This window comes from Pelobates fuscus, chromosome 4 (genome assembly GCF_036172605.1).
Source record: "Pelobates fuscus isolate aPelFus1 chromosome 4, aPelFus1.pri, whole genome shotgun sequence".
NCBI lineage: Eukaryota > Metazoa > Chordata > Amphibia > Anura > Pelobatidae > Pelobates > Pelobates fuscus.
Window position 1 is genome coordinate 352,067,221 of NC_086320.1, and position 16,833 is coordinate 352,084,053.

Here is a 16,833-nt window from a genome sequence, read left to right on the forward strand (position 1 = left end):
GCCCGCGGACAATCCGGCCCCTAACCCCCGCCTCTGTACCACTACAGCACCCAAGGGAATCACCAGAGGCGTACCACTTCACCAGTGCTAGGTGCCCACTCACGCACGGAATTGCATAGCCTAGACTAGAATACCGGATAGGGCACGAGCATCCTTTTCTAACATATAGTCTCTTACGCGCGACCGCTCTTTAAGCGGCCATACATATTACCAACCCTCACGACGCCCACTCAATTATAATGGGTATATTGGCCTCATAGCGAGGGCTCCCGAACACACATCAGAGCATTGACGTAGATGAGCCCCATCATAGGGGATACTCCCCTCACACATATGGGTCAGGCCCACACACGCTGGAACAATCCTGCGAGATATCCCCGGTTACTATCCACATAGACACTCAGGCACACCAGCCAGACATCTCTCCTAGGCTATTTAACTTTTGCTACTAAGGGCTGGAGCTTAGCTGCTTGTCAAAACTGCAATAACTAAAATGTGCGATCACTCATACTAACGTGTACGTATTGTCATTTGTATATGCTGTTGTGGCAAATTGTTGAAATTTTGTACCCACCCGCACAATAAAAATAAAGAATTAAAAAAGAAAAAAAAAAAAAGAAAGAGAGAGAGAGAGAGAGAGTGCATCGTTCCTGATTGCTATACTATGCCTCCATTTAAAAGAAACAGAGTGCATTGTTCCTGATGGCTATATTAAGTCTCCATGTAAAAGAAAAAGAGAGTGCATCGTTCCTGATAGCTATACTAAGTCTCCCTGCAAAATAAACAGAGAGTGCATTGTTCCTGATAGCTGTACTAAGCCTCCCTGCAAAAGAAACAGAGAGTGCATCGTTCCTGATAGCTGTACTAAGTCTGCATGTAAAAGAAAAAGAGAGTGCATCGTTCCTGAAAGCTGTACTAAGTCTCCATGTAAAAGAAAAAGAGAGTGCATCGTTCCTGATAACTGTACTAAGTCTCCCTGCAAAAGAAACAGAGAGTGCATCGTTCCTGATAGCTGTACTAAGTCTCAATGTAAAAGAAAGAGAGAGGGCGTTGTTCCTGATAGCTATATTAAGTTTCCCTGCAAAAGAAAAATAAATTGTTGAGATATAAAAGATAGAATAATTACTTTATTTATTAATAAACGAGAAAACATTAACAAAAGTGTGTTTTGTTGTGATCATTGGTTTGAAATGCTATTACAATCTGTTGTACTCTTAATAAACCTTCACGCATCGTGTCTGTCTGGCCATTTACCTGGGGACACTTTACATCTGTCCACTCACCCTAGGAATCTTCCCATTCAGTCAGTCTGCCTATTCCCTCTGAGTCTCCAAGGATTTGCTAATTCAGTCTGAGAATAAATCCATTCAAGGAATGCTGAGATTTCAACATCCCGTCTTTGCCCCCACATATCTCTGTAATTTGCGCTTTCATCTCTCAAGGCCTAAGAACCTGTGCAACTCTCCTGGAGCCAAGCAAATCTGTCTGTCCAGTATTTTTTAGTAGCCACAGAAGATGCCAGGCGCCGCACAAACGTTAAGGTGCGCGGAATTCCCGAGGACATTCCTAACGGAGAGCTCCTGCACCTTATGAGAAGGTTGGTGGAATCCCTCTTACAGCCCAAGCAAGCGAAAACCATAACCTTTGAGGTTTTTTTTCGCATTCCGAAGCCGAGAGGAGCCCCAGCATTAGCGTCTAGGGACGTAGTGGTTCGCTTCCACTCCCTCAGAGACAAAATGCTGCTACTTACGTCACTGAAAGGCGCCTCACCCTATGTCTTAGAAAACTTGACACTCTCGTTTTATGCAGACCTCACCGGGGACACCATGATGTGGAGAAAGTCCTTGCAACCCCTCACAAGCCAACTTAGAGCCCTGGACATTAACTACCGTTGGAGATCACCGCGAATACTCCAAATACAAAGGGGTGCATTACTTACCAGGTGCAAACCCTGCAACAAGCAGTTGACCTACTGGACACCCTAGGACTCCCAAGAGACTCTCTCACACCACCCGCAGCGAGGGGGGGCTCCGCGACGCAGCACCCGCGGAACCTGACTCGGACCAAGCAGGCAACTGCAATCAAGACAAGAGACATTTCAGCAGCCCCCACATGCAGCATGGAACCAGCCTAATGGGCATCAGACTGTTGCCACCACACAAGTTTACACCTTCAAAGGCAGCCGACTCAATGGTGTTTAGCGCCATACTACCTGGCTAAATACCTATGTTCATTTTTATGTTGTTTCCGTTTGGGCATTAGGATCCCACAATACTTTAATGTACGTTTTGTTTTTTACTTAATCCTCCTGACAGGTGGAATTAGCCCGCGGACAATCCGGCCCCTAACCCCCGCCTCTGTACCACTACAGCACCCAAGGGAATCACCAGAGGCGTACCACTTCACCAGTGCTAGGTGCCCACTCACGCACGGAATTGCATAGCCTAGACTAGAATACCGGATAGGGCACGAGCATCCTTTTCTAACATATAGTCTCTTACGCGCGACCGCTCTTTAAGCGGCCATACATATTACCAACCCTCACGACGCCCACTCAATTATAATGGGTATATTGGCCTCATAGCGAGGGCTCCCGAACACACATCAGAGCATTGACGTAGATGAGCCCCATCATAGGGGATACTCCCCTCACACATATGGGTCAGGCCCACACACGCTGGAACAATCCTGCGAGATATCCCCGGTTACTATCCACATAGACACTCAGGCACACCAGCCAGACATCTCTCCTAGGCTATTTAACTTTTGCTACTAAGGGCTGGAGCTTAGCTGCTTGTCAAAACTGCAATAACTAAAATGTGCGATCACTCATACTAACGTGTACGTATTGTCATTTGTATATGCTGTTGTGGCAAATTGTTGAAATTTTGTACCCACCCGCACAATAAAAATAAAGAATTAAAAAAAAAAAAAAAGAAAGAGAGAGAGAGAGAGTGCATCATTCCTGATTGCTATACTATGCCTCCATTTAAAAGAAACAGAGTGCATTGTTCCTGATAGCTATATTAAGTCTCCATGTAAAAGAAAAAGAGAGTGCATCGTTCCTGATAGCTATACTAAGTCTCCCTGCAAAATAAACAGAGAGTGCATTGTTCCTGATAGCTGTACTAAGCCTCCCTGCAAAAGAAACAGAGAGTGCATCGTTCCTGATAGCTGTACTAAGTCTGCATGTAAAAGAAAAAGAGAGTGCATCGTTCCTGAAAGCTGTACTAAGTCTCCCTGCAAAAGAAACAGAGAGTGCATCGTTCCTGATAGCTGTACTAAGTCTCAATGTAAAAGAAAGAGAGAGGGCGTTGTTCCTGATAGCTATATTAAGTTTCCCTGCAAAAGAAAAATAAATTGTTGAGATATAAAAGATAGAATAATTACTTTATTTATTAATAAACGAGAAAACATTAACAAAAGTGTGTTTTGTTGTGATCATTGGTTTGAAATGCTATTACAATCTGTTGTACTCTTAATAAACCTTCACGCATCGTGTCTGTCTGGCCATTTACCTGGGGACACTTTACATCTGTCCACTCACCCTAGGAATCTTCCCATTCAGTCAGTCTGCCTATTCCCTCTGAGTCTCCAAGGATTTGCTAATTCAGTCTGAGAATAAATCCATTCAAGGAATGCTGAGATTTCAACATCCCGTCTTTGCCCCCACATATCTCTGTAATTTGCGCTTTCATCTCTCAAGGCCTAAGAACCTGTGCAACTCTCCTGGAGCCAAGCAAATCTGTCTGTCCAGTCTTTTTTAGTAGCCACAGAAGATGCCAGGCGCCGCACAAACGTTAAGGTGCGCGGAATTCCTGAGGACATTCCTAACGGAGAGATCCTGCACCTTATGAGAAGGTTGGTGGAATCCCTCTTACAGCCCAAGCAAGCGAAAACCATAACCTTTGAGGTTTTTTTTCGCATACCGAAGCCGAGAGGAGCCCCAGCATTAGCGTCTAGGGACGTAGTGGTTCGCTTCCACTCCCTCAGAGACAAAATGCTGCTACTTACGTCACTGAAAGGCGCCTCACCCTATGTCTTAGAAAACTTGACACTCTCGTTTTATGCAGACCTCACCGGGGACACCATGATGTGGAGAAAGTCCTTGCAACCCCTCACAAGCCAACTTAGAGCCCTGGACATTAACTACCGTTGGAGATCACCGCAAATACTCCAAATACAAAGGGGTGCATTACTTACCAGGTGCAAACCCTGCAACAAGCAGTTGACCTACTGGACACCCTAGGACTCCCAAGAGACTCTCTCACACCACCCGCAGCGAGGGGGGGCTCCGCGACGCAGCACCCGCGGAACCTGACTCGGACCAAGCAGGCAACTGCAATCAAGACAAGAGACATTTCAGCAGCCCCCACATGCAGCATGGAACCAGCCTAATGGGCATCAGACTGTTGCCACCACACAAGTTTACACCTTCAAAGGCAGCCGACTCAATGGTGTTTAGCGCCATACTACCTGGCTAAATACCTATGTTCATTTTTATGTTGTTTCCGTTTGGGCATTAGGATCCCACAATACTTTAATGTACGTTTTGTTTTTTACTTAATCCTCCTGACAGGTGGAATTAGCCCGCGGACAATCCGGCCCCTAACCCCCGCCTCTGTACCACTACAGCACCCAAGGGAATCACCAGAGGCGTACCACTTCACCAGTGCTAGGTGCCCACTCACGCACGGAATTGCATAGCCTAGACTAGAATACCGGATAGGGCACGAGCATCCTTTTCTAACATATAGTCTCTTACGCGCGACCGCTCTTTAAGCGGCCATACATATTACCAACCCTCACGACGCCCACTCAATTATAATGGGTATATTGGCCTCATAGCGAGGGCTCCCGAACACACATCAGAGCATTGACGTAGATGAGCCCCATCATAGGGGATTCTCCCCTCACACATATGGGTCAGGCCCACACACGCTGGAACAATCCTGCGAGATATCACCGGTTACTATCCACATAGACACTCAGGCACACCAGCCAGACATCTCTCCTAGGCTATTTAACTTTTGCTACTAAGGGCTGGAGCTTAGCTGCTTGTCAAAACTGCAATAACTAAAATGTGCGATCACTCATACTAACGTGTACGTATTGTCATTTGTATATGCTGTTGTGGCAAATTGTTGAAATTTTGTACCCACCCGCACAATAAAAATAAAGAATTAAAAAAAAAAAAAAGAAAGAGAGAGAGAGAGAGTGCATCGTTCCTGATTGCTATACTATGCCTCCATTTAAAAGAAACAGAGTGCATTGTTCCTGATAGCTATATTAAGTCTCCATGTAAAAGAAAAAGAGAGTGCATCGTTCCTGATAGCTATACTAAGTCTCCCTGCAAAATAAACAGAGAGTGCATTGTTCCTGATAGCTGTACTAAGCCTCCCTGCAAAAGAAACAGAGAGTGCATCGATCCTGATAGCTGTACTAAGCCTCCCTGCAAAAGAAACAGAGAGTGCATCGTTCCTGATAGCTGTACTAAGTCTGCATGTAAAAGAAAAAGAGAGTGCATCGTTCCTGAAAGCTGTACTAAGTCTCCATGTAAAAGAAAAAGAGAGTGCATCGTTCCTGATAACTGTACTAAGTCTCCCTGCAAAAGAAACAGAGAGTGCATCGTTCCTGATAGCTGTACTAAGTCTCAATGTAAAAGAAAGAGAGAGGGCGTTGTTCCTGATAGCTATATTAAGTTTCCCTGCAAAAGAAAAATAAATTGTTGAGATATAAAAGATAGAATAATTACTTTATTTATTAATAAACGAGAAAACATTAACAAAAGTGTGTTTTGTTGTGATCATTGGTTTGAAATGCTATTACAATCTGTTGTACTCTTAATAAACCTTCACGCATCGTGTCTGTCTGGCCATTTACCTGGGGACACTTTACATCTGTCCACTCACCCTAGGAATCTTCCCATTCAGTCAGTCTGCCTATTCCCTCTGAGTCTCCAAGGATTTGCTAATTCAGTCTGAGAATAAATCCATTCAAGGAATGCTGAGATTTCAACATCCCGTCTTTGCCCCCACATATCTCTGTAATTTGCGCTTTCATCTCTCAAGGCCTAAGAACCTGTGCAACTCTCCTGGAGCCAAGCAAATCTGTCTGTCCAGTCTTTTTTAGTAGCCACAGAAGATGCCAGGCGCCGCACAAACGTTAAGGTGCGCGGAATTCCCGAGGACATTCCTAACGAAAAGCTCCGGCACCTTATGAGAAGGTTGGTGGAATCCCTCTTACAGCCCAAGCAAGCGAAAACCATAACCGTTGAGGTTTTTTTTCGCATACCGAAGCCGAGAGGAGCCCCAGCATTAGCGTCTAGGGACGTAGTGGTTCGCTTCCACTCCCTCAGAGACAAAATGCTGCTACTTACGTCACTGAAAGGCGCCTCACCCTATCTCTTTGTAAACTTGACACTCTAGTTTTATGCAGACCTCACCGGGGACACCATGATGTGGAGAAAGTCCTTGCAACCCCTCACAAGCCAACTTAGAGCCCTGGACATTAACTACCGTTGGAGATCACCGCGAATACTCCAAATACAAAGGGGTGCATTACTTACCAGGTGCAAACCCTGCAACAAGCAGTTGACCTACTGGACACCCTAGGACTCCCAAGAGACTCTCTCACACCACCCGCAGCGAGGGGGGGCTCCGCGACGCAGCACCCGCGGAACCTGACTCGGACCAAGCAGGCAACTGCAATCAAGACAAGAGACATTTCAGCAGCCCCCACATGCAGCATGGAACCAGCCTAATGGGCATCAGACTGTTGCCACCACACAAGTTTACACCTTCAAAGGCAGCCGACTCAATGGTGTTTAGCGCCATACTACCTGGCTAAATACCTATGTTCATTTTTATGTTGTTTCCGTTTGGGCATTAGGATCCCACAATACTTTAATGTACGTTTTATTTTTTACTTAATCCTCCTGACAGGTGGAATTAGCCCGCGGACAATCCACTACAGCACCCAAGGGAATCACCAGAGGCGTACCACTTCACCAGTGCTAGGTGCCCACTCACGCACGGAATTGCATAGTCTAGACTAGAATACCGGATAGGGCACAAGCATACTTTTCTAACATATAGTCTCTAACGCGCGACCATGCGCGCGACCGCTCTTTAAGCGGCCATACATATTACCAACCCTCACGATGCCCACTCAATTATAATGGGTCTATTGGCCTCATAGCGAGGGCTCCCGAACACACATCAGAGCAATGACGTAGATGAGCCCCATCATAGGGGATACTCCCCTCACACATATGGGTCAGGCCCACACACGCTGGAACAATCCTGCAAGATATCCACGGTTACTATCCACATAGACACTCAGGCACACCAGCCAGGCATCTCTCCTAGGCTATTTAACTTTTGCTACTAAGGGCTGGAGCTTAGCTGCTTGTCAAAACTGTAATAACTAAAATGTGCGATCACTCATACTAACGTGTACGTATTGTCATTTGTATATGCTGTTGTGGCAAATTGTTGAAATTTTGTACCCACCCGCACAATAAAAATAAAGAATTAAAAAAAAAAAAAAAGAGAGAGAGAGAGAGAGTGCATTGTTCCTGATTGCTATACTATGCCTCCATGTAAAAGAAACAGAGTGCATTGTTCCTGATAGCTATACTAAGTCTCCCTGCAAAAGAAACAGAGAGTGCATTGTTCCTGATAGCTGTACTAAGCCTCCCTGCAAAATAAACAGAGAGTGCATCGTTCCTGATAGCTGTACTAAAGAGAGTGCATTGTTCCTGATAGCTGTACTAAGCCTCCCTGCAAAAGAAACAGAGAGTGCATCGTTCCTGATAGCTGTACTAATTCTCAATGTAAAAGAAAGAGAGAGGGCGTTGTTCCTGATAGCTATATTAAGTTTCCCTACAAAAGAAAAATAAATTGTTGAGATATAAAAGATAGAATAATTATTTTATTTATTAATAAACGAGAAAACATTAACAAAAGTGTGTTTTGTTGTGATCATTGGTTTTGAAATTTATTACAATCTGTTGTACTCTTAATAAACCTTCACACATCGTGTCTGTCTGGCCATTTACCTGGGGACACTGTACATCTGTCCACTCACCCTAGGAATCTTCCCATTCAGTCAGTCTGCCTATTCCCTCTGAGTCTCCAAGGATTTGCTAATTCAGTCTGAGAATAAATCCATTCAAGGAATGCGGAGATTTCAACATCCCGTCTTTGCCCCCACATATCTCTGTAATTTGCCCTTTCATCTCTCAAGGCCTAAGAACCTGTGCAACTCTCCTGGAGCCAAGCAAATCTGTCTGTCCAGTCTTTTTAAGTAGCCACTTAGTCACAAACACTGGCCACAGTTAGCATTCATATTTGTTTGTGTGTTAAAAATGCAAAAAACAATTATGAACGCTAACTTTAGCCAGTGTTTGTGACTAAGTGGCTGCTAAAAAAAGGCTGTACATACCCCATTTACAATACCTTGGGTAATCTTCTTTTGCAAATGGTATGCCATCATGGGGGTAATTCTCATTCCTGGGCTACCATAAGCTCTCAAAGGCAACATAACCAATATCTGCAAATTTCAATGAAAAAAAACCAAAAGTAAAATCAAGCCTTATATTTGACCCTGTAACTTTCAAAAACACTATAAAACCTCTACATGTGGGATACTGTTATACTCGGGAGACTTTGCTGAACACAAATATTAGTGTTTCAGAACAGTAAAACCTATCACAGCAATAATATCATCAGTGAAAGTGCCGTTTGTGTGTGAAAAATGAAAAAAACTTCACTTTCACTGACAATATCATCGTTGTGATTTGTTTTACTGTTTTGAAACACTAATATTTGTGCTCAGCGAAGTCTCCCGAGAAAAACAGCACCCCCCATGCACAGGTTTTAGGGTGTCATAGAAAGTTACAGGGTTAAACACAGTGCTAGCAAATTCAATTCTCTGGACTTTTGCAATCAATAAAATGACATAATTATGTAAAAATATTACATAAATATGCACATATAATTTAAATATATATACATATTTATATATTTGAAGTCCACGTGTATATTTATGAAATTATTTATGTGATTATGTATATGGACATATGTATATTTCGTATTATTTTTATTTAGTTATATATACATATATATCATTTCATTTTAAGTATATTTTGATATAATAATATATATTAATATTAAAATACTGTTAGAATAAAATTACACACACATATATATATATATATATATATATATATATATATATATCAATTTTTTTAAATTAGAAATAATTTTTACATTTTTTTATTTACTTATTTATATTTTATAATAATATATATACATGTATTGTATCTATATATATATGTATATATCTTATATAATGATTTTTTTTTACACAGATTGCTTTTTTATTTTATTTGACACATGTCAGTCCCCTTCAGCACAGACAGACCCCTGCAGGCAGATACACAGGCACCTATTGCGGCTGCGGGATCCTAATTTGCCGTGGGGAGACTGTCTGGGCAGACAGGCAGACCTCCCCGGACCGGGAGAAACACAGATCACCGCCGGGGGAACAGCAGTGATCAGGTAAGTACCTAATACCGTTATGACGGTTCAGGACTGTAGAATATTGCATATTCTGTATATTCCTATTCAAATACATATTAAGGTGTGGCTGTATAATGGGTTAAACAGAACAGATGGTGTTTCCTATTCTGTACCATGAGGTCTCTGGAATTTGCTGTATAAGAGATTTGGGGTGGTCTTTATATGGAGAATTTCCTTATATGGCTATTCTAAACTACATGTTATGACGTAATTTGGGCTATAAAGGGCAGAGGACAAAGGACCACGCTCTCTTGCCTTTCCTGCTACGATCCGATGTCCTGAATTGCTGATACAAAGACGACTCTGTAACTCCATTAAGACATACCATCTGTTAAGTATATTATGATTTGCTATTGAAGTAGAATAAATACTTATTTTTATATAAAGAACGTCAGATTGCGTATTAATACTTTTCAATAATATAGACATATATTATTGTGGCGAGCATTTGGCCCAAGACTATATATATATATATATATATATATATATATATATATATATATATATATATATATATATAAAAGACTTACTAAACTAAATAAACACACAGGCAGTTATTACAAGGACCGTCACCGGTCCTCAAGGGAATGTTTCCGATGACGGTCCTGAACCGCCATCAGTCCCTAAGGGGTTAAAGAGACACTCCTGTAGCGGAGCTCCTATATTCTGACCGAGTACCTTTACCAAGTCAGCTTCCTCACTGCCACCAGGGGATTCTGGAGCACTTTAGACCCAGTCTTCAAAGCTTAACTGGGGACCAGCCAAGAGGTCAGAAAACACTGTTACTGGAATTCTTGAAGAAACCAAAGAGAACACACAGTCCCCAATGGAACTAACACACACTACTTTATTTAGCCTTAGTGACTTGTCCTAAAAAATGTGGTGAAATATATAAATATAAACAAAAATGTATACCTTAAAGAGCAAGAAACATAATAATGCCTCAAATATAGAACACATTTACAACTTTCCAAACTATGAAAAAAAACAGCGATATACAGGTGCAACTGTATTTTTAATTTCCTAATTTTCATATTGTAATTATACAAATCAATGCATTTTCCAGTTTCACCATCAGAAAGCAAGGGAAAGTCATCACAAGTCTGAAAATAAAAAATCCCTTTACAACAACAGTGGCAAACCCAAAGCAGGGGAGAAAGCAGCTCGAAACCCCCCTGTACATGCCTTCCTATCACGAACGTGTGATAACCCAACATGCAGTATGTAAACCCACAGAAAACCCAAACACGTATTACCGAACCTTAGAATGGTCGGGTTTAACGTAGGTAAGAAAGAGCTGTCAAAGAATAGCCAGAAGTCAGGATACCAGAAATCAGGAAGTCAAAATACAAGCAGAGTCAGGGAACCAGAAAACAGGAAAGTCAAAAGCCAAACTGAATCAGTACACAGAAAATACAATATAAACACACAGAGAACTAAATAGCACTAAGGGGAACTCAAGGAACCACAATAGGGCAAGGAACAAAGCAAAAGGCGCCCCTTTTATAACAGAGCATCTTTTGCTTTAAGACCACGCCCCCAATACGTTCTGGGCCGGTATTATTGACACAGGGTTGTATGTGCCGCGTCATGAAAATGGGCGTGATTCCAGCGTGGGACATGCCGAACACCACGAGTGGAGCCAGCATCGGATCCTAAACCACGTGGGCGCGAAGGAATAAGGCCCATTCCAGGCCAAGGCCACAGTCAGTGGAAAGGATGGTAACCTGCAGTCCTCCCCAAGTGCAAAGGTAATGGAAATTACAACTCCAGACCCATAAAGCACGTCAGCTTGTTGAAGTGCTTTATGTGCGAATAGTATGTCCTCTTTTTTTCATTTTACAAAAAGTGCATTTTTCAATGAGAACTGCAGAAAACCAGTTCTGTTACTTCCTGGTTTGGTTAGCTCATTGGAGCTAAATTCAAGAGGCAGGCAATTGCACAGATCCCCTGCCTTGGAAAGACTTTACATTGTGCTGCATTGGAAGTATGTGATTGGACAGCCACAGAAAGTCTGGGCGGGTTTAGAAAGCAAAGGTTTGCAAATGCTGCAGACAAGAGATCTGTAGTTCTCGCAAGCTGATTTTAGAAATATTACAAATGAAAAAAAAATGCAAAATTAAATGTATGCAATGTATGTTTCATTGGGGGTATAACTACTAACGCGGAACCTCCTCGATAGCAGGAACTATTTCAACCGTAGGACTTTCTTTGTGGGACAACGTGAAACAAAAGTTGTGGAATCCTTGTTGGGTAGCTTTCATCTGTTCAGAGTTACTCACTTCCTGCTGCAGAGAACCAGCATCGCATTGTTGAAGGTTCTGCACTGCCATGTTCCCACTGCCGGTGGCCATCTTTGGTAGGTTCTTTCAGATTAGGCTATAGGCACTCTAGTAAACTCAGGTAATCTCTTAAACCACTCCATGTGGGGACCAGAATTACCCCCACAGATCCAAAGGGGTGGATGAATAGGGCACTAAAATGTCGTCACAGGAGCTCAGTTTGCACCAGGATGTGAGATCGGCCGCCTCTCTCGTTCACGCCACGCACTGTGCATCACTGTATACAGTGAATAGCTTCGTCAATCAGTTGTCAACTATTAGGTAGAACCACTCCAATCTCTGTAAGAGTGCTAAACAAAGCGGAAAATAGCAATACAGATAGGTTGGCAAGGAGCTCTTTTACAACATGTCTGTTCAGCATTTATTATTTAAAATGTATTATTTAAACATACTCCATGTTTAATGGCCAGTAAATGATTAGAAGCAGGAGCAATTATTTTCCTAAAACCAAACATATAATTAATCATAATGTAAATCACACACATGCTGGGTGTCCTCATTCCTCGTCCAAACTGACAATTATGTAAGAGTTATTCACTAAGCTCTGCAATGTCCCTGCATAATTTTTTTCCAAATTAGCAATTTGAACCTAGATTTTGCCAATTCAGAATCCAATCAACAACTTGTTGCGTGCGTATGTTTTACACACACATGCAATATATCACCATAGGCTTGATATGGTAAAATAGGTTTATTTAACCTACATACATATATTTATTGAGTGTGCCCTCACCACAAATTTCCTATTTTGTCTTGATAGCTACCAGACACTCAGCATCTCAGGGCTATCTGAGGCTTGTCTAGTATTTCAACATATACATCTAGTGGCTACCAGGAACCCTAGTGATAAATATCCCTATAAATCTCCCCTTATAAATAGCACAGACTACCCACATAGATCACTATCCGTCAAAAACTATATTTAAAGAAGCTCTGTAGCGTTTGGATATCTGCCCCTGCAAACTTTTGTTTTAAATCACTTTTTAGCCCTCAGCACGTCAGTCACGACATGGCCGCCCCACCTCATTTGCTGAGAGCATCCATCTTGACAATATCAGACAATCCAATGATTCCCCATTGGGCACATGTGAGTGGGTGGAGCTCAAGGCCCATCCAGCTGTGATAGGGCCACACTACTGACTAGCCTGTCAGTCTTGTAGCTGGCTCCTCCCTCTCCTGCTGACTGAGCTAAGAGTAAGCTGCAGAGCAGCCAATCAGAGCGCTTGTAGGAATGAGGCTTGTATGGGCATGCTGCTGGAAACTGCAGGGGGGGAGAGACATACAGCTGTCACATGGTACGTTAGAGAAATAATTACTACTACATATTCTTTACATTATAAGGCTCGCTCACCTGCTGTTATCTACACTGTCATCATGATGAGCCTGAATCTGGCTGAGATTAATGAGAGTTGCAAGCCAAATGAGATGCACCGGATGAAGAGTTACCTTAAATTAAAATATGATGGGAATGACAAGTTATGTAAATATATGGAATTAAGAGTGTAGGACTACAGAGCCCCCAGTAATGTACAGCGTGTACTGGGATATTACAGAGCCCCCAGTAATGTACAGCGTGTACTGGGATATTACAGAGCTCCCAGTAATGTGCAGTGTGTACTGGGATATTACAGAGCCCCCAGTAATGTGCAGTGTGTACTGGGATATTACAGAGCCCCCAGTAATGTGCCTCGTGTACTGGGATATTACAGAGCCCCCAGTAATGTGCAGTGTGTACTGGGATATTACAGAGCCCCCCAGTAATGTGCAATGTGTACTGGGATATTACAGAGCCCCCAGTAATGTGCAGTGTGTACTGGCATATTACAGAGCCCCCAGTAATGTGCAGTGTGTACTGGGATATTACAGAGCCCCCAGTAATGTGCAGTGTGTACTGGGATATTACAGAGCCCCCAGTAATGTGCAGTGTGTACTGGGATATTACAGAGCCCCCAGTAATGTGCAGTGTGTACTGGGATATTACAGAGCCCCCAGTAATGTGCAGTGTGTACTGGGATATTACAGAGCCCCCAGTAATGTGCAGTGTGTACTGGGATATTACAGAGCCCCCAGTAATGTGCAGTGTGTATTGGGATATTAGAGAGCCCCCAGTAATGTGCAGTGTGTGCTGGGATAATACAGAGCCCCAGTAATGTGCCTCGTGTACTGGGATATTACAGAGCCCCCAGTAATGTGCAGTGTGTACTGGGATATTACACAGCCCCCAGTAATGTGCAGTGTGTACTGGGATATTACAGAGCCCCCAGTAATGTGCAGTGTGTACTGGGATATTACACAGCCCCCAGTAATGTGCAGTGTGTACTGGGATATTACACAGCCCCCAGTAATGTGCAGTGTGTACTGGGATATTACACAGCCCCCAGTAATGTGCAGCGTGTACTGGGATATTACAGAGCCCCCCAGTAATGTGCAATGTGTACTGGGATATTACAGAGCCCCCAGTAATGTGCCTCGTGTACTGGGATATTACAGAGCCCCCAGTAATGTGCTGTGTGTACCGAGATATTACAGAGCCCCCAGTAATGTGCAGTGTGTACTGGGATATTACAGAGCCCCCCAGTAATGTGCAGTGTGTATTGGCATATTACAGAGCCCTCAGTAATGTGCAGTGTGTACTGGGATATTACAGAGCCCTCAGTAATGTGCAGCGTGTACTGGGATATTACAGAGCCCCCAGTAATGTGCAGTGTGTGCTGGGATATTACAGAGCCCCAAAGTAATGTGCAGTGTGTACTGGGATATTACAGAGCCCCCAGTAATGTGCAGCGTGTTACTCCATCATATAGCTACAATAGACACATTCAGGCTCTTCCTAAAAGGGAGATACAGAAAATGTTTATCAGTGTGCAGTGCATGCTGACAATAGACATAAATAAGCACATACCGTATTTATCGGCGTATAACACGCACTTTTTTCCCCTGAAAATAGGGGAAAAATCGTGGGTGCGTGTTTCCCTGCAGAAAAGTGCAAATAACTCTGTATGTGCAGTGTTTAACCCCTAAACCAAACTTCTGGAATAAAAGGGAATCATGACATGTCACACATGTCATGTGTCCTTAAAGGACCACTCTAGGCACCCAGACCACTTCAGCTTAATGAAGTGGTCTGGGTGCCAGGTCCAGCTAGGGTTAACTAATTGTTTTATAAACATAGCAGTTTCAGAGAAACTGCTATGTTTATCAATTAGTTAAGCCTTCCCCCTAATCCTCTAGTGGCTGTCTCACTGACAGCCGCTAGAGGCGCTTGCGTGATTCTCACTGTGAAAATCACAGTGAGAGCACGCAAGCGTCCATAGGAAAGCATTATGAATGCTTTCCTATGTGACCGGCTGAATGCGCGCGCAGCTCTTGCCGCGCGTGCGCATTCAGCCGTCGGGGAGGAACAGAGGCGGAGAGAAGGAGGAGAGCTCCCCGCCCAGCGCTGGAAAAAGGTAAGTTTTTACCCCTTTCCCCTTTCCAGAGCCGGGCGGGAGTGGATCCCTGAGGGTGAGGGCACCCTCAGGGCACTCTAGTGCCAGGAAAACGAGTATGCTTTCCTGGCACTAGAGTGGTCCTTTAAGGCGTTAAGGACACATGACATGTGTGACATGTCATGATTCCCTTTTATTCCAGAAGTTTGGTCCTTAAGGGGTTAAAGCAGAAATACTGCTCATCCAGATTCCTAAAAAGCAGAGGCATTCATTGATGTTGGAATAACCCTTTTTTGGGCTGAACTGCAGCCTTTGTCAAACCCACTGTTATATGTATGAAAAACAAACAAAAAAACTTTTAGATGTTTTAAGTGAACAACTTGAAATTTTTCTTTTCTGTCCAAGTGTATATAGCAAGTAATTCATTCTTAGTAAAAAATAAACTTTTACATTTATAAAATAAACAATTTGTTGTAAAATAAATGACAAATTGCAATATGTCAGGTGATATTTATCAACATGTTAATGGCTGCCAATGAGCTTTTAATTATGTTGAATCGTTCTCTTACCATCGCTAATTTTCTCTGCACCAATCACAAAACCAGTATAAAAAAGAAATAATTACGTTATTAGTAACTGGGAGTTAGATATACGTTGGGAAATGTTACATTCTTATTGTGATGTAATTCCAGTAAAATACAAGTTTAGCAGGCTAAGATTGCCACAAGGCATATGTATGTATATGTGTTTGTAGTATCAGTTGGTTAATTACACGTAGCTAAGATACTGTCATCACTGTACTGACCAGGTGCAGGAATGTAAGAACTGGAATTACGCGTCCCTCTCCTTTGTATCAGATGAGCCACGTGGTTAGACCGGATGGATGAGTTTAGACTCTATTCATTAAATAGGTTAAGGGTATGTGTGGGTGTAGTTAATTGTGGGAGGAGCTACAGTGCTATATAAGGAATGTACTCTATGTATTCAGTACTCAGACTTTGCTGTATTTTGGTGACGCTAGTCCCTCTGAGTCCCGATCGGTGATCCAATAAAGAATCTCTTCCTTCCTGAAGAAACCTGTGTCCATCTCTCTGTGCTTGGCTTCCGTCAGTTTCTCCGGTATCATTTGGTGCATTGGCCGGGAAGCTCATCGTTCAACGGTAGCTGAGAGGCAGAGGCGTGAGACGGTCTATCTTTGCCCACGTTCTCTACGGCTGCACCCCTGAACTTCTGCGTGGACCTCCCTTCGTCTCGGCGCCACTGGTCTGTTGTCCAGGAGATCATCGGCCTCTACGTGAGAAGTGCTGGGGTGTCCCCGTCGATGAGTGTGAACTCAGGTTCAGGAACGAGGAGGTAAGATAACTGCTGTTTTAGACGGCAGGACCCGCTAGGGGTATACCGATTGTGCGGTAGGCCCAAAGGGGTTTTTGAATCTGTATCTGCCCCCTCTGTCGGAGGGAAGGAGCGAAGGCGCAC

The 16,833-nt window shown here is 43.2% G+C and overlaps 1 protein-coding gene across 1 annotated transcript in view; it reads left to right on the forward strand.

Moving 5' to 3' along the window:
• LOC134609478 (protein kinase C delta type-like) overlaps positions 1-10,815 on the forward strand; it is a 37,691-nt gene extending 26,876 nt beyond the window's left edge. The window contains exon 8 of the mRNA XM_063453148.1: positions 10,654-10,815. Coding sequence (XP_063309218.1) covers positions 10,654-10,815 — 162 coding nt within the window. The remainder of the gene's footprint in view (positions 1-10,653) is intronic.
• The last annotated feature ends 6,018 nt before the right edge of the window (positions 10,816-16,833 follow it).